Source organism: Macaca nemestrina, chromosome 14, assembly GCF_043159975.1.
Source record: "Macaca nemestrina isolate mMacNem1 chromosome 14, mMacNem.hap1, whole genome shotgun sequence".
In the NCBI taxonomy this organism is placed as follows: domain Eukaryota; kingdom Metazoa; phylum Chordata; class Mammalia; order Primates; family Cercopithecidae; genus Macaca; species Macaca nemestrina.
The window spans coordinates 112,258,608-112,277,208 of NC_092138.1; the positions used below are offsets into that span (position 1 = coordinate 112,258,608).

Sequence of the window (18,601 nt, forward strand, 5' to 3'; positions counted from 1 at the left end):
TGTAAGAATCTGATAGCAGTATTCTATTTTCTCCCTTCACCACCTTTACGCTATTGTACATTTTACTTCCACTTGTACTATAAACCTCATGATACATTGTTATAAACAGTTGACTATCTTTCCTCCCCACTGCCCCTCAGACGGATTCTTGTTCTGTCGCCAAGGCTGGAGTGCAGTGGTGCGATCTCAGCTCACTGCAACCTCTGCCTCCCGGGTTCAAGTGATTTTCCTGCCTCAGCTGGGATTACAGGCGCCCACCATCACGCCCAGCTAATTTTTGTATTTTTGGTAGAGACAGGGTTTCGCCATGTTGGCCAGGCTGGTCTCGGAACTCCTGACCTCAGGTGATCCGCCTGCCTCGGCCTCCCAAAGTGCTGGGATTACAGGCGTGAGGCACCGCAGCCGGCCAACTATCTTTTAAATACATTTAAATAAGAATAATGTTTTCGTGTTTATACATATAGTTATCATTTCCAGGTTCTTCATTCCTGTGTCTGGTCCCAGCTTGCCATCTGGAATAATTTTTCTTCTGCTCAAAGGACTTCCTTTAATGTTTCTTGAGGTTCACATCTGAATTCTTTTAGCTTTTGTATGTCTGCAAAAGTCTTTATTTCACCTTTGTTTTTGAAAGATATTTTCACAGGGTAAAGAATTCTAGATTGATAGTTTTTTTTCTTTCACCGATTTAAAGATGTCCCTCTACTTTAAAAATAACTCTAGTAATGACCAGAAACTTGAAAGGAACTTTAATCTTTTTGTTTTTCTTATTACAAATATTTGTTATAGATATAAAAAAGATAGTTAAAAAGAACAAAATTAAAATCACCTTTATTCCCACCACAAATATATGATTGTTATTTACACATTTTTTCATCTTTATTTTATGAAAATGTTTCTTGTTAGAGAAAAATTTGGATGCATGCTGCTTTATAAATTTGTAACCTTTTCAGCTTAATCGTGAAATCTAATTATTTACATTTTCCATGTCATTAAAAATTCTTCTTACACTATTCCTTTTTTTTTTTTTTTTTTTTTTTTTTTTTTTTTTTTTTTTTGAGACGGGAGTCTCGCTCTGTCGCCCAGGCTGGAGTGCAGTGACACGATCTCAGCTCACTTCAACCTCCGCCTCTTGGGTTCAAGCGATTCTCCTGCCTCAGCCTCCTGAGTAGCTGGGATTACAGGTGTGCACCACCACACCTGGCTAATTTTTGTATTTTTAGTAGAGATGGGGTTTAACCATGTTGGCCTGGCTGGTTTCGAATTCCTGACCTCAGATGATCCACCCACCTCCGCCTCCCAAAGTGCTGGGATTACAGGTGTGAGACACAGCACCCGGCCTCTTTTTTTTTTTTTGAGATGGAGTCTCGCTCTGTCACTCAGGCTGGAGTGCAGTGGCACAATCTTGGCTCACTGCAACCTCTGCCTCCTGGGTTCAAGCAGTTCTCATGCCTCAGCCTCCCAAGTAGCTGGGACTACAGGTGCCTGCTACCACACCTGGCTAATTTTTCTGTATTTTTAGTAGAGACGGAGTTTCACCTTTTTGGCCAGTCTGGTCTTGAACTCCTGACCTCAAGTGATCCACCCACCTCGGCCACCCAAAGTGCTGGGATTGCAGGCATGAGCCATTGCGCCTGGCCTGTTTTTTCGTATTTAATGTGGGTTTTTTCAAAGCTCTAATGTAGTTGCGTCTTACATTATTTAAGTTACTTAGCATCTAAACATTCATGCAGGAAATACAATTTGCTTTAACAAACTTTTGGATACTATTTTAAAGAATATGTCTATGAAGACATTAAATTTACCAATGGAGAAAATAGTTGGCAGTTATATTTCCATCGACAGATGTCCAAAACTCCCAAGAATTGAATATGGAGTGTTTGTTTTCAGTATCTTCTATCATTTTCATTCTTTTTTCCTGTTGATTTCTTTGTTTCTTCAGTTACTCTTGATAAGTTCCACTCTCTCATACATGAGTATATATGAAAAGATACATGTAATAGTGATTAAGATTTACCAAAATAAAACATAATCAGGTCTCTCGTTTTTTATGCTTTTTAAAATCCTGAAATAAGTTACACGGAGTTGAGGCTTTTCACAACAATGGGATGAGTATTTACCTTGTTGAAGTTCATTAAAGTTGAAGGGACCAATAGCAAAGGTCCTAGGTGACATTTTAATGCTTCACAACCCAACTTTATTATTGTGTGTAGAGTACACATCCATAGAACATGTGTGCATTTGTCTGCCTGTGTTGGCATGTAGTGCTGGTAATGTGTGGCCGAAATCAGAAAAAAATGACTTTTCTGTGTTTTATTTTTCTGCAAGAACCCAAGTTTCCAAACTCTTAGTGACCTATGCCTCTGTCCCTCATTTCTGAAGCAGGAGCTTTAGTGTTGCGGGAAATGTCAGTGTCGTTTGTAGACCTCCTCAGTAAAGAAATGTCTCTTTGGGGCTCTGTTACGGCACCATTTTCTTCTTATAGTCCTTTGATTTTGCTTTTCATGTGTAGAACAAAGAATATCAAGATGAATTTCTGGTATTTTTCAGCTCCATATTGCTAAAAAGTAGAATAAAGTCATCTAAAATATGGGTACTTCTGAATTTGGCTTTTCTATCCCTTGATCATTTCTGGCTATTGATTTCCATTGTTTTGGTTCATGATCATGCACAAACGGTTGAACATATTTGTTTGAGAGTATACTGTTTTTTTCTGTTTGCTGTCTTGGATCTTGATAGAGATTTCTTGGATCTGATTTGTTAGTTGGTTTACTGGCTGATTGCACTGAACAGCATTTCTCTGCAGGGGTTTCACATGGTGTGTAGGTACTGTGAATCCTAATTTTGTGTATTTGGGGGTTTAGGATACCCAGGAGATACATAGCATTATCACAAGTAAATAGAACAATAATTACACTCAGTCTTATTTGTGCATAATTTACTATCATGTCACAACTAAATTTTGGCTATAAAAAAATTTCTAAAATTTGGATAAATTGCTGCTTTTATTTTTATTTCTGATTTGTTTGTCTTTGAGAAAGCATACAAGAGTTTCCTTTCCCTTGTGATCCTTGTGAACTCCAGCCTCTTCTCTAGGCAAGTCTCCTGTGTCTGCCCAGGTATTGCTCAGGGCCCAGCAGTCTCACTCACACATTCTTTTCCTCTGGTATAGATTCGGCAGAGGTGAGGGGGGAACGCTGTACCTATATTGCCTGGTTGGTAAACTATCTCAGGGGAACAGGGATGTGTTTCTCCAGAGAGATGCATATTTATGGCTGCTCCTGGCTTCAGCAGAAGCATGAAACGGGTTTTGTTTCATTGAAAATAAGTTCGTTTTTTCCTTCTCTCTAAATCAAAGTCTATTTAGGAAGGTTCCCGTGTTTTTCCAGTGGAGAATCTCAGTGTGCTTGTAAGGTTTGTTAAGTTTGATAATTTTCTTCTGTAAGGCACTGACCTTTTATCTTCTAAGTTAATTTTTTGATGGAAAATATGAATCCTCCCTAAATCTAGGGGAGTTCTGAAAAATAACCAAGTCCTGCAACTACTGCTATATATACCAGTCAGAGTAGCGCTGGGCTGACAACAGATAAATTGATTGAAAAAATTACCCCTAGGAGCTAAGAACTTTTGTGTATGTTTGCACTAACAGGTAGTTTTCCCTTATGTGAACACTAGTTATTGAAATAACAGTTCGTCACATACAGTATTCACCTACTTCAGAGTTAACAAAAGATGATGAGAGCTCTTTCTGTGAATAGGGGTATACTTTTCATGCTGTAGCAAAGACACAGGTTGGGAATGTAACGGTGGTACATTTGAATCCCTTGAATGCTGACCTGGTGAGCCCTGGGGATAGCTGCTGTGAGAAGCTAAGATCTCTTTAGATAGCACCTTTGGGGTAGCAGCGAATTGGATGCATAGGTGGCAGTGAGAATGCTTCCCATAGAGCCGGCTTGGGTTAGAGAATCAGGAATTCCTCATGTGGTCTACAGTACGGGGAAGGGCCAGGGAGGAGGAGGGCTTATACTCTGGATAACAAAAAGATCTAGTTCTGAATGGTTACTAATTTTTTTCTTAGAATTGCAGAAAGGAAATAAGTTTTAAGGCCACTGTTTTGCCTTTCATGCTAAAAACCCAAAGTTCATTTTTGAAATTTATTCTTCAAAAAAATGTCAAATCAGTTGGATTAGAGTCCCACACAGCTGTATCCTACCCAAAACTGGTATCGTATATTGGACAGAAGGTTGGCTTGAGAATGAATGTGATTTTTACCTAGTCATGCCTTTCTCTGAGTATATGCTTTGTGTGTTTTTCAGTTCTTCAGTGCCCTACTCCACAGCCAAAACACCTCACCCAGTGTTGACCCCAGTGGCCGCTAACCAAGCCAAGCAGGTAACTTACTGATTTTTACCTCTTTTTTTTTTTTTTTTTTTTTGAGACAGTCTCGCTCTGTCGCCCAGGCTGGAGTGCGGTGGTGTGATCTTGGCTCACCACAACCTCTGCCTCCCTGGCTTAAGTGATTCTAGTGGCTCAGCCTTCTGAGTAGCTGGGATTACAGGCACCCACCACCACGCCCAGCCAATTTTTGTATTTTTGGTAGAGAGGGGTTTCACCACGTTGGCCAGGCTAGTCTCTAACTCCTGACTTCAGGTGATCCATCTGCCTCGGCCTCCCAAAGTGCTGGGATTACAGGTGTGAGCCACCGTACTCAGCCTGAGTTTTACTTTTAACATTCATGCTGCGTCTGCCTTTGTAAGTGAAGACCGTACTGTTTTTAAGTCTTGACTTTGTTTAAATGAACTATAAGTCTGATAAAGGCCCATAATCCTTTCCCTACAATTTATGCCAGTCTTAACCTGGCTGTTAATCAGAATAGGTCAGTCAGAACCTGATATTGTCTTCATAGGCCATTTAACATTCTGCACCTAGTAGTTTGGGGTCATAATTCTAATACCATACATTTTTATATGAGGTATTTTGCTTTGCAGTTTACTTTCACATTATCTCAGTAAATCCATACAACAACCATGTACAGTGGGAGGATAGGTGTTTAGATATATCTCACTGGTGACACAGACTAGGATTGAGTGACTAACGCAAACTCTCATGATTAGTAAATGGTGGAACCAGAGCTGGGTCCCAAGACTTCTGACTTCCTCCTGTCCATTGCTTGTTTCATTACTCAGTTTATAGTACCAGTGTCTGGGGTGTAGGTTATCTGGTTTTCTCCTGCAATCCCTGTTTGTCAGAGTTTACATATTTTTAGTGATATTATGTCTAGCTTGTCTAGCTTGAAGCTTTTGCCTGATAAACATTGTCCCTTAGAAAAATAGGTGATATTGCAAACAGTTAAACAATCCAGAAAAAAGTGATAGGGGATGGTTAGAAGGTCAGTCAGGCTAGTGCTGAAACTCTTCCTAGGAAATTCTGGTTTCTCTGCTACTCTTACGTCTGTCTCTGATTATGAGTAGTTTGTGTTAGGGATCAGAATTTGAGACTGGATATCAGAGCTTGCCTATTGTAAGTTCTCAAACTTGCCTCTGTTCCTTAGTTTACCATAACTTAAAATGGCATTTAAGCATTTAGCATTTGATCTTTCTTCTGGAGGTATTTGTGTTCACCGTGGAAAACACATGATAAGGCATAAATCATGATGAGTGAAGGAACATTGACTGGAGATGGATAAGTCATACAGTTTTGCTTTTAACCTTATTGTACATGCTTTGAGAGCTAGAACAATTTTATTCATTTACTCCTTCGTTAATTTGTCTCCCTAATATTCAAGTGCTTTTGATGTGCTAAGCACTGTGCTAGGCACTGGGAAGATAGCCATGAACTAGGCCAGTGTGACTGCCTTCTTGGAGCTTGCAGAGTATTTCTGTTTTCATCCTTTATTTATGTATTTATTTATTTATTTATTTAGAGACGGAGGCTCGCTCTGTCACCCAGGCTGGAGTGCAGTGGCATGATCTCGGCTCACTGCAAGCTCCGCCTCCCGGGTTCATGCCATTCTCCTGCCTCAGCCTCCTGAGTAGCTGGGACTACAGGCGCCTGCCACCATGCCTGGCTAATTTTTTGCATTTTTAGTAGAGACGGGGTTTCACCATGTTAGCCAGGATGGTCTCGATCTCCTGACCTTGTGATCTGCCCGCCTTGGCTTCCTAAAGTGCTGGGATTACAAGCATGAGCCACCACGCCCAGCCTGTTTTCATCCTTTAATATGATCTTACACATGGTTAACTTAAATTGAGACCCTTTTTTTTTGTTTCCTTTCTTTTTCTTTTTGGTAATTTAACTAAAAGTGTGCTTGCTTATTTTAAATTACATTTTTATGTTTACATTTTGCATATTTCTTTGTTACAAAGGATGGTTAGTGGTTTAACATAAACATTTTGCTTGTATTCTGTTATAGGGGTCTCTAATAAATTCCCTTAAGCCATCTGGGCCTACACCGGTATCCGGTCAGTTATCATCTGGTGACAAAGCTTCAGGTCAGTTTACATTTTTGTTTTCTTGAAAATAAAGGTGAAAGAAGCACTTCACAATAGGGGTTATTGTTCTAGATCACTGAAACAGTTGCCATAGGAAACAGGAGTCACATTTGATGAGATTGGGAGCATTTAGGGTAGTATGACTATAGACAAGAGATCATATTTGAAAGGCTTCATTCAGCTAATGAAGAATTTCTAGAAAATTAGTATGCCCTTCAGTGGCTACGTAGACTTCTGAAATTTTGAGGTTAGTTTGAAAGATGATAGAGCAATAGGAGAAAAACCTCCCTTTAAATTCTTTTCCTAAAATGGAGCAATAGTATTATCTTTTTCTTCCTTGCTGGATGATCACAGTTGAGAGCGGAATGGATCAAAATGCTAAACGCTATTTCTTCCACTCAAAGGAATTAAAAATTCTGTTGGTCCACAGTGCCAATTCAAAAACCTGTAAGGTAGAGAAAGTAAAACAGATTTGTAAGATCTCAGTGTATATAATGAGTCCCTATTATGAGATTTTATGGCTTCACATAACTTCTCCTACACTCACTCAAACATAATTATTCTTTTTTTTTTTTTTTTTTTTTTTGAGACGGAGTCTCGCTCTGTCGCCCGGGCTGGAGTGCAGTGGCCGGATCTCAGCTCACTGCAAGCTCCGCCTCCCGGGTTTACGCCATTCTCCTGCCTCAGCCTCCCGAATAGCTGGGACTACAGGCGCCCGCCACCTCGCCCGGCTAGTTTTTTTTTGTATTTTTTTTAGTAGAGACGGGGTTTCACCGTGTTAGCCAGGATGGTCTCGATCTCCTGACCTCGTGATCCGCCCGCCTCGGCCTCCCAGAGTGCTGGGATTACAGGCTTGAGCCACCGCGCCCGGCCCATAATTATTCTTAATTTGGTTTTCACAGTAACCATGAGTGTTTTGACCAGACACTTTGTCCAAGTGTCATTGCCCAAACCAACTTGATGCAGAATGTGGGTCTTCCTCAGTGTCCCCTTTTGTTGGCTCCTTTATTATAGGCTACTTAATTTGGTATGTATTACCTCCTGCTGCAAGGGTCTTGTGCTGTCTGCAGTACTGAATTTTTACAACACTCTGGATGGATTCTGGCGTTTGTTTCAGTCATGCTCTTAAGTGGGCCTTCAAGCAAATTCTGTTAGAAATTGAACTTCAGGCCGGGCACGGTGGCTCAAGCCTGTAATCCCAGCACTTTGGGAGGCCGAGACGGGTGGATCACGAGGTCAGGAGATCGAGACCATCCTGGCTAACACGGTGAAACCCCGTCTCTACTAAAAAATACAAAAAATTGGCCGGGCGCGTTGGCTCAAGCCTGTAATCCCAGCACTTTGGGAGGCCGAGACGGGCGGATCATGAGGTCAGGAGATCGAGACCATCCTGGCTAACACGGTGAAACCCCCTCTCTACTTAAAAAAATACAAAAAACTAGCCGGGCGAGGTGGCGGGCGCCTGTAGTCCCAGCTACTCAGGAGGCTGAGGCAGGAGAGTGGCGTAAACCCGGGAGGCGGAGCTTGCAGTGAGCTGAGATCCGGCCACTGCACTCCGACAGAGCGAGACTCCGTCTCAAAAAAAAAAAGAAAAAAAAAAAAAAAGAAATTGAACTTCATACATTAGCAGTCTGCCTCTCATAATCTCAGTCATACAATCATTCTGACTTTCTCTGTAATCCCAAACTTTGTGATTGGATACTGGGTTTACCTTTAGTAGCTATTCCTTGCAGAAGAAAGCCATTATTGCATAAGCCAGAGTTGTATTCTAGAATTCGGATTGATATGGAACCACAGTTAGTATCATGTACGCCTCACATGAGAAGGAGGTATCTAGCACTTCTCGACTGGGGCCTAAAGCTTTATGTTAAAAGGAAAATTTTATAGTGGAATTGTCAAAGACTTGAATATTTTACAAAAAAGTTTTGAAAGATCATATACTCTTTTTTCAACGGCTTCATTGGAGAGGTTTTTGTCACTCTTGGAGTTAGAATCCAAGAAACCTAAGGAACTTTGCTTTATGCATGTCTAGGCAAGTAGTGTGACTTGCAAGAAATTTCCAAGATTCACCATTCAATGCTGATCATGAAGTCCTCTCTGTCATTATGAGGTGTTCACTTCTGTTTTCACTTGCCAGGTAATCAAGGTTTAGAAAAGAACTTTTTTCTTTTGGTAGGAAAACTTCCCTGAAAGGTGCTATTTAAGATTTTGCAAAAAGTTTCTTTTTGAAAAAGATCATTTCTAAAACCTCTAGAGAACAGTTCTCTTATTAATTAATAATGGAAATGCCTTCATCGTTCTTCTGGTTGTAAAACTATTACATGTCCAGAAAAAGTCTATGGTGTAGAGATATATAATGTAGAGTGTGAAAGCTGCCCTATAGATTCTGTATTCCAGAGATCATGATTTCATATATATCTCTTGAGGTTACTTCATTGTTTTTTAAAGAAAAATATCCTATATACTACATATCCTATATATATTGATTTTGTAACTTATTTCCCCTTCTCTGCCCCCTCTTACAATAAATGTCTTTGCCTCTCCAGGTATGATACAGATCCACCTTACTCATTTTAAGAGCTGTCCACAACCTCACTGTGTAGTTACACCCTATTAAATTTAACTAGTACTCTGATGATTTAGATTGTGATTTTTCATCCCATACACTTTACATCATATACCAGTAGTTTTAAAAATATTTGTACTACTATCTACCCTGTGTTTGTTTATTTTAGAAGGATTTTTTTTTTCTTGTTGTTTGGTTTAGTTTCATTTGATTTGGGCTTTTTAAATACAGTTTTCCTCTCCCCTTTCCCCCTTTTAAAGTGGAGCAAGGCTGGGCGTGGTAGCTCATGCCTGTAATCCTAGCACTTTGGGAGGCCAAGACGGGCGGATCACCTGAGGTCAGGAATTCGAGACCAGCCTGGTCAACATGATGAAACCCTGTCTCTACTTAAAAAAAAAAAAAAAGTACAAAAATTAGCTGGGCATGGTGGTGCATGCCTATAGTTCCAGCTGCTTGGGAGGCTGAGGCAGGAGAATCGCTTGAACCTGGGAGGCGGAGATTGCAGTGAGCCAAGATTGTGCCACTGCACTCCAGGCTGGGAAACAGAGCGAGATTCTGTCTCTAAATAAATAAATAAATAAAGTAGAGCAGCAGGGAAAAGACTGAAGATTGTCCCCAAACTCTAAGTAAGTAGTTAGAGTGAAATTGAACATGGGTAGAATGATGGATTGCACTTTTAACCTTCTTGCATGTCTCTATATTATAGCAATCATGTCTTACATCTATAATTTTAAAAAAAGAGCACGATTATTTGCTAAATACCAACAAAATCTATGGAAAATGCAGAAATGTATATAGAAGTAAACAGCCTTAAAGTCACTACTCACAAATATTTAGCTTATGAACCTATTTCTCTTTTGGACTTTTATCCTTCAGCATAGATTAATTTCAAATAATTATAAAGCTACATCATATATAGTTTTATTTACTTTTGTGGGGAGGGGGGTTAGCCTCACATTATAAGCATTTTCTCCTACCATTGAAATATATAAGAATGTACTTTTAAAACTGTACATTTAAACTGTACTGGAATTATCTTGATATATTTTCCGTAAATGAGAGGATGGCACGCCTTAGACTGGAATTAATATTGACAGAGCCACAGAGCAATTTCAGAGACCTCGAGCACAAGTGAGGCAATGTGCTCACTCCCCATGGCCACTGACGTGTCACAGAAGGCACATGCAGTGCTAAGCAGCACCACACAGGCTGAGCTACAGGGAATTATACCCTGGAACAGTGCTTCTGTCTTTTTGTAATATTCTTTTTTTTTTTTTTTCCTCCATAATTTCAGGGACAGCCAAGATAGAAACAGCTGTGACTTCAACTCCATCCGCTTCTGGGCAGTTCAGCAAGCCCTTCTCATTTTCTTCATCAGGGTCAGTAATGAACTTAAGTTTTATGGCAGATTACTAACAATTAGCTTCCCCAAATCTTACAATTGTAGATATATTTATATACTTATTAAATGTGTATGAACCCAGAGTTCTTACCACGGCAGTAATACATCTGATGGTAGTGGCAGTAGCTTAATGTTCTCATGTAAATCAGTTTTCCCTTTGCAATTCAAGTTAATACATATTTGTTACATATTTGTGTATCTGTTTTGTTTTTTAGCCTAAGCCTCATTTTCTTTGGGTAGTGAGTCTGCTAAATTCTGTAGTTCATTTAGTTTGTCACACTGAGGTGTTTCCATTCTGACACCATTTTGGGGACTAGATGTGACATTCAAATTGGCTTTGCTGGACAAACATGGTGGCTCATGCCTATAATCCTAGTGCTTCGGGAGGCCAAGGTGGGGGAATTGCTTGAGGCCAGAAATTGGAGACTGACCTGGGCAAAATGCGAGACCTCATCTCTACAAAAAAATTGAAAAATTAACCAGGTGCGGTGGTTCACTCCTATAGTCCCAGCCACTTGGGAGGCTGAGGTGGGAGGATCCCTCGAGCCCAGGAGTTCGAGGTTACAACAGAGTGAAACCCCATCTTCAAAAAAAACAAAAAAAAAACCACGGTGACTCACGCCTGTAATCCTAGCACTTTGGGAGGCAGAGGCAGGAGGATCACAAGGTCAGCAGATGGAGACCATCCTGGCTAACACGGTGAAACCCTGTCTCTACTAAAAATACAAAAAATTAGCTGGGCTATAGTCCCAGCTACTGGGAAGGCTGAGGCAGAGGAATGGTGAACCCGGGTGGCGGAGCTTGCAGTGAGCCGAGATCGCGCCACTGCACTCCAGCCTGGGTGACAGAGCGAGACTCCGTCTCAAAAAATATATATATACACACACACACACACACACACACACACACTGAACTTCTTAGAGAATGTAATGAAAGATAATAGATAATAGGCATTTGAAATTTGAGATTTTATATAGATGTGGAGGAATCTGTTTCCATTTCTAATTTTAAAAAAACAACGATGGCTATACTTGTAAAGTTGAATTGTTTTTAAAAAATGAAAGAATCTTCTAAACCTCATTTCAAGATGAGCCTTTGTTAAGGTGCCTGTTCTCTGTACTACGAGCACTCATGTTGAAACCTGGGTGAGCTGCTGAAGCATTCTCTTCCCTGCAGTGATGGGGTTAGACTCTGTGGAACTGAGATCAAAATGTGTCAAAAGGATTTTCTGCCATTGAAGTATTGTGCATTCAGTTCCATTAGAAAAGCCTCTTAAGTTCTTCAGTTTATGCTTTTGTAACTGGGATCATGTTAACCAGTCTCTTTTTCCTGATTTTAATATATTGGGTGTCCTTCAGCCTAAGGAGAAAAGAGGGTATTAGAATATTATTTGAGGGGGAAAGTAATATGTATATTTTTTTCTTTATTATAAATCATTATGTTTTATATTTCCCAAAGGTAATTTGAAGCAAATTTTAAAGAGTAGGTCAATGCCAAGAATTATTACATCCTTTACAGATGGCTAATAATCAGCATTTACTTCCATGAAATGATATTCTTCTTTCTTTTTTTTTTTTTCTTTTTTTCTTTTTTTGATTTTGAGGCAGTCTCACTCCATCACCCTGGTTGGAGCACAGTGGTGAGATCTTGGCTCACTGTAGTCTTCACCTCCCGGGTTCAAGTGATTCTCTTGCCCCACCCTCCCAAGTAGCTGGGATTACAGGTGTGTACCACCACGCCCAGCTAATTTTTGTGTTTTAATAGAGATGGGGTTTTTTCATGTTGGCCAGACTGGTCTTGAACTCCTGGCCTCAAGTGATCCACCCGCCTCAGCCTCCCAAAGTGCTGGGATTGTAGGCGTGAGCCACTGCGCCTGGCCCTCTTCCCATTTTTAAAATAACCCAGAAAAGGTAGGGTCGTTGAATCAATGGCTTGACACTGTTAGATAAAATTTCTTCACAAAGAAATGTTGTGTTTTGTTTTATTTTTAATATGATGGGCAAAAGTGTCTAAGTTAATACATTATTTAGTATATTTGATGTGCTTGGTCTCTGACATTTTAAAGCTAGTTTAAAATCTGCGATTTGAAGAGTGTGTGTGTGTGTGTGACAGAGCAAGATTCTGTCCCCCCCCCCCCAAAAAAAAAGGTACAGTGGCACAATCGTGGCTCACTACAACCTCCGCCTCCAGGATTGATTAGCCCCCCTGATAACTGGGACTACTGGGACCACAGCTGGCTGATTTTTTTTTTTTTTAATTTTTGGGTTTTAGTTTTTGGGGGTTTTTGTTGTTTTTGTTTGGTTTTGGGGTTTTTTTTGGGTTTTTTTGGAGAAACAGGGTTTCACTATGTTGCCCAGGCTGGTCTCAAACTCCTGGGCTCAAAGGATTCACCTGCCTCAGCCTCTCAAAATGCTGGGATTACAGATGTGAGCCACCATGCCTGGCCTGAGATTTTATCACAGTGAATAATCTGTTCTGATTCACACTGGCGTGGGATGTTCTTCCTTAGCTATGGTGTCTTCACTTACAGTGTAAAGAAAACGTACAGAAGGAGAGAGGAGATGGTGGAAGGAGTCAGAAAGTTTTTGAACCAGATTTTCCTAGCCCTAAAACTCAGTTCTGTCAAAATGACTGAGATAGGGCTTCTGTTTCATTGTATCCATTGTTTTCCCTAGCAGTGTGGGACTCTCTGACATGCTTGTTGGTTTTGGAGGGGTTCTGAGAGGCTCTTCCTAGTCTAAGTGCTTTTGTGTCGCCAGACATTCCTTCTGTCCTCTCACTTAACAGACCATCTGCTCCGGCCACTATTCCCACATGCACATTTGTCATGTTTCTGTACTGCTGCAGCTTTGCTCATCTTGCAAGAGGTCCCCACACAAACTTCTGCTACAGAAAGCCCAGCCATCCCCCAACGGGCTCTCAACTGCTATCCGTATCATATCTCACCCACAAACTGCTTCTCTCTGCTTAGAGATCATAGAGTCGCCTTACTGCTTCTAAGATAGGTGCTTTGACTCTGTTGTCGTTTATCTTCTAGATTGTAAATTCCCAAGGGCGGTTTGCATGGATGAATGATAAAATGGACTATTAAGAGGGTAATATTGTGCCTTGGTTTGTTCCTTTTTAATTCCTCTTTTTCTACCTGTTAGGACTGGCTTTAATTTTGGGATAATCGCACCAACACCGTCTTCTAATTTCACTGCCGCACAAGGTACAGACTGTGTGTTCAGTAGCATTGCTCGTGTGTTTTCTCTAAACAAGCACAGGTTATTTTTGCCCAGATGTTAGTATTTGACTTGTTCCTGAGACTGACTTACAGTATCTGCAATAAGTTCAGTGTTGATAATGTGCATTAGAAATATGCTTAATTCAAGAAACTGATGTGAATGATTTCTATTTTTATAATTAAGGACAAGGAAAGGATTTGCTTCTGGAAAATCAGGGCTGTGCTTTAACATTTAAATGCTAATATGTGAAATAAAATTTCTCCATTTTTTTATCTGTAATGTAAAATTTCATCAATTTATAGGGCGATTCTGTAGGGCAAGATAGACATAGTAATAGATAGACTGTAGAAATGAAAGACCAAACTCATTTTTTCCCTTGATAACATACCAGCAAATGCACTGATCCCATGCATGTTGTTAAAAATCCGTCAGTAGGCTGGGCACGGTGGCTCACGCCTGTAACCCCAACATTTGGGGAGACCGAGGCGAGCGGATCACCTGAGGTCAGGAGTTCAAGACCAGCCTGACCAACATGGAGAAACCCCATCTCTACTAAAAATACATTAGCTGGCCGTGGTGGCGCATACCTATAATCCCAGCTACTCAGGAGGCTGAGACAGGAGAATCACTTGAGAGAGGCGAGGTTGCAGTGAGCCAAGATTGTGCCATTACACTCCAGTCTGGGCAACAAGAGTGAAACTCTGTCCCAAAAAAAAAAAAAAATTCCATCAGTAGCATGTTTTTAACATTTAAAAGAATTTGAAGACCTGTAAAGAAACCAGATCTATTTGTTAAGTGCTTTTCAGTTATCCATTTATAATTTAGTCTTTTATTTTATTTATGTATTTTGAGATGGAGTTTCACTCTTGTCATCCAGGCTGGAGTGTAATGCCGTGATCACAGTTCACTGCCACCTCCACCTCCCAGGTTCCAGCTATTCTCCTGCCTCAGCCTCCCGAGTAGCTGGGATTACAGGTGCCCGCCACCACACGTGGCTAATTTTTGTATTTTTAGTAGAGACAGGGTTTCACCATGTTGATCAGGCTGGTCTCGAACTCCTGACCTTGTGATCCACCTGCCTTGACCTCCCAAAGTGCTGGGATTACAGGTGTGAGCCACCACACCCAGCATCATTACTCTTTTATTTATTAACCACTGTTGTTTGACCAGGCCTTATGGGTGCTTTACCCATATTTCATGCAATCTTTGTAACAGCTCTCTGAGGGTAGGTACTGTAATGATCTGGATTTTCCAAATGGGGGAATTGAGGCTCAGAGAGGTAAAGCAACCTTTCCAGATTCACACAACCAGCAAGTCGCAGAGTGCGTAGCTCCAGAGCCCATGTCCTTGACCACCAGACTGTACTGCCTCTGTCAAATAGCTGACTTAGTAGAGCACTAATAAGTAGCCATTAATTGTACATAAAAATTATTTTCTATGGACTGACACTTTATTTACCCGTAAAAATGAAGGAAGAACTTCCATTTCAAATCAAGTCCTGGTCTATCAGGAGGTCCACAGGCTAGTGCTGTGCCGAGGATGTTATTAAGGAAAGCACACAGCTAGGGTAAATTAAGAGAAGAGGCCTTTTTATTTCTCTTTGGGATAATATGTTAATTTCACATATTCTAGATATTTTGTATTTGTTGTGATTTAATGGTCATAAAAAGATATTTTTTCCTTTTCGCCAGAGGTGAAAAGGCAACTCAGAGCTGATGTTTGTGTGGAGAAGCATACATTCCACCTCCTTAGAGAAAGCTGCTGTGAGAACAAGGCACCCTGACTCTGTACAGGGAGGAGAGAAACTTTGGCTTAGAAATACAATCAGTGGAAATGTAATGGGTCATCTTTGCTAAATCCAACCCATTTTCTAATTTCTTTTTCTTGCTAGGGGCAACACCCTCCACTAAAGAGTCAAGCCAGCCGGACGCATTCTCATTTGGTGGGGGCAGCAAACCTTCTTATGAGGCCATTCCTGAAAGCTCACCTCCCTCAGGAATCACATCCGCATCAAACACCACCCCAGGAGAACCTGCCGCATCTAGCAGCAGACCTGTGGCACCTTCTGGAACTGCTCTTTCCACCACCTCTAGTAAGCTGGAAACCCCACCGTCCAAGTTGGGAGAGCTTCTGTTTCCAAGTTCTTTGGCTGGAGAGACTCTGGGAAGTTTTTCAGGACTGCGGGTTGGCCAAGCAGATGATTCTACAAAGCCAACCAATAAGGCTTCATCCACAAGCCTAACTAGTACCCAGCCAACCAAGACGTCAGGCGTGCCCTCAGGGTTTAATTTTACTGCCCCCTCAGTGTTAGGGAAGCACACGGAACCCCCTGTGACCTCCTCTGCAACCGCCACCACAGTAGCACCACCAGCAGCCACCAGCACTTCCTCAACTGGCGTTTTTGGCAGTCTGCCAGTCACCAGTGCAGGATCCTCTGGGGTCATCAGTTTTGGTGGGACATCTCTAAGTGGTGGCAAGACTAGTTTTTCATTTGGAAGCCAACAGACCAATAGCACAGTGCCCCCATCTGCCCCACCGCCAACTACAGCTGCCACTCCCCTTCCAACATCATTCCCCACATTGTCATTCGGTAGCCTCCTGAGTTCAGCAACTACTCCCTCCCTGCCTATGTCCTCTGGCAGAAGCACAGAAGAGGCCACTTCATCAGCTTTGCCTGAGAAGCCAGGCGACAGTGAGGTCTCAGCATCAGCAACCTCACTTCTAGAGGAACAGCAGTCAGCCCAGCTTCCCCAGGCTCCTCTGCAAACTCCTGACTCTGTTAAAAAAGAACCTGTTCTTGCCCAGCCTGCCGTCAGCAACTCTGGCACTGCAGCATCTAGTACTGGTCTTGTAGCACTCTCTGCAGAGGCTACCCCAGCCACCACCGGGGTCCCTGATATCAGGACGGAGGCAGTACCACCTGCTTCCTCCTTTTCTGTGCCTGGGCAGACTGCTGTCACAGCAGCTGCTATCTCAAGTGCAGGCCCTGTGGCCATCGAAACATCAAGCGCCCCCACAGCCCCCAGCACCACATCCATTGTTGCTCCCAGCCCATCTGCAGAGGCAGCAGCATTTGGTACCGTCACTTCTGGCTCATCAGTCTTTGCTCAGCCCCCTGCTGCCAGTTCTAGCTCAGCTTTCAGCCAGCTCACCAACAACACAGCCACTGCCCCCTCTGCCACACCCGTGTTTGGGCAGGTGGCAGCCAGCACTGCACCAAGCCTGTTTGGGCAGCAGACTGGTAGCACAGCCAGCACAGCAGCTGCCACACCACAGGTCAGCAGCTCAGGGTTTAGCAGCCCAGCTTTTGGCACCACAGCCCCAGGGGTCTTTGGACAGACAGCCTTTGGGCAGGCCTCAGTCTTTGGGCAGTCAGCGAGCAGTGCTGCAAGTGGTTTTTCCTTCAGTCAGCCTGGGTTCACTTCTGTGCCTGCCTTCGGTCAGCCTGCTTCCTCCACCCCCACATCCACCAGTGGAAGTGTCTTTGGTGCCGCCTCAAGTACCAGTAGCTCCAGTTCCTTCTCATTTGGACAGTCTTCTGCCAACACAGGAGGGGGGCTGTTTGGCCAAAGCAACCCTCCTGCTTTTGGGCAAAGTCCTGGCTTTGGACAGGGAGGCTCTGTATTTGGTGGTACCTCAGCTGCCACCACAACAGCGGCATCCTCTGGGTTCAGCTTTTGTCAAGCTTCAGGTAAGAATTTGTGGAAGCTTTTTACTTTGTTTCCCTCTCTGCTGTTTGAAACATTAGCAACAGACCCCTATTACTTTTGTAATTAAAAGAAAGGGGAGACTTGAAACCCAAAAATAATCTGTAGGTTAAAGAAGACAGTTTGGAGCACATGTGGTCTCAGGAACTTGTTTGGCCTAATTGGCTGGATCCATTACAGCTTAATGCAGCTCCAGTTTTGCTTCTTAGCAAATTGTCCACTCTGCAAGCCACCAGAGTGCCAGTTTCATGGGGGAAAAAACAAGCATCTTTAGTTGAGGTCCTGGCAAGTAATTTAATGAACAATAAATAGGAAATTTCAAATTTGGAAGGTACTTTAGAGATCATTATACCCAAAGCTGTCAAGCCTCAAGGAGACTGCTCTAATGTCAGATAGGATAGTGCCGGTGGAACCAGCAGGAGAGTCCAAGTGTCATTATAGTCCACCACCCTGCCAGTGTTTTCTGTCCCCTCCGACACCATCTTTCTTGCTGTAATCGCAGTCACTGACATTTGATTTGGGTTTTTTTCTATTTTCAATGTTGTGACTTTTGTAAAAACTACAGTTTATTGTTTTTGACAGTGAAACCTAATTCTTCACTATTGCATTTTCCATTTTAGCAGCTGCTTTTACTTCTAAAAGTTATCAATAAGCAAGGCAATTTGAAAATCTGTCCTAAGATTTGCTTTCTGATAGTTATCTTGTGAACGGTAATTCTTCAGCAGTAGACTCTAGGAGAAAAGCAAGGATCAATGATTTCGTTGTGGGCAAGATTACTAGTAACTGCTAATTCATTATTCGATGATAACTTGAAAACGCTCATAATTTATTAGAAAGGAAACATTTTCCTTTCTTCAGCAAATGTTTGTTACACTCCTCCTAAATTCAGCTATAAGGACATGGTGTTGAAAAGACACAGTTTTGAGACCCACCCAATGCCCTGTGAAGAGGCCAGAGGGCCGCTGAATGATGGGAAATGTGCTGACTTCATCCAGAAAATGGGCAAGGAGAAGGCCCTGTGAGTCTTAAAAGAGAGAAGGACGTGTAACACAGTCTGTATCACTACTGCTCCATTTGCTCTGCAGTCAGAACTTGAGAAGACCTCATGCACAGGCATGGTCATACTATTTCAACAAATTCAGAACCCAAGGAGGAATCTTCTTTCATTTAGTATCTGTGTGGAAAGGTATCTGAGCTGTCTGCTTCAGCCC

The 18,601-nt window shown here is 42.0% G+C and overlaps 1 protein-coding gene and 1 long non-coding RNA gene across 6 annotated transcripts in view; one reads left to right on the forward strand and one right to left on the reverse strand.

Moving 5' to 3' along the window:
- Positions 1-18,601, forward strand: part of LOC105464101 (nucleoporin 214) — a 113,159-nt gene that overhangs the window by 58,927 nt on the left and 35,631 nt on the right. For all 5 annotated transcript variants that reach the window (XM_071078447.1, XM_071078450.1, XM_071078449.1 and 2 more), the window contains exons 25-29: positions 4,314-4,389; positions 6,410-6,488; positions 10,349-10,433; positions 13,606-13,667; positions 15,575-17,374. In XM_071078447.1, the coding sequence (XP_070934548.1) occupies positions 4,314-4,389; positions 6,410-6,488; positions 10,349-10,433; positions 13,606-13,667; positions 15,575-17,374 (2,102 nt within the window). The remainder of the gene's footprint in view (positions 1-4,313; positions 4,390-6,409; positions 6,489-10,348; positions 10,434-13,605; positions 13,668-15,574; positions 17,375-18,601) is intronic.
- LOC105464046 (uncharacterized) lies at positions 6,815-8,330 on the reverse strand. The gene is made up of 3 exons (XR_976638.3): positions 8,111-8,330; positions 7,527-7,636; positions 6,815-6,933 (listed from the first exon to the last, which is right to left on the reverse strand). It is a non-coding gene; the product is annotated as an uncharacterized lncRNA (long non-coding RNA).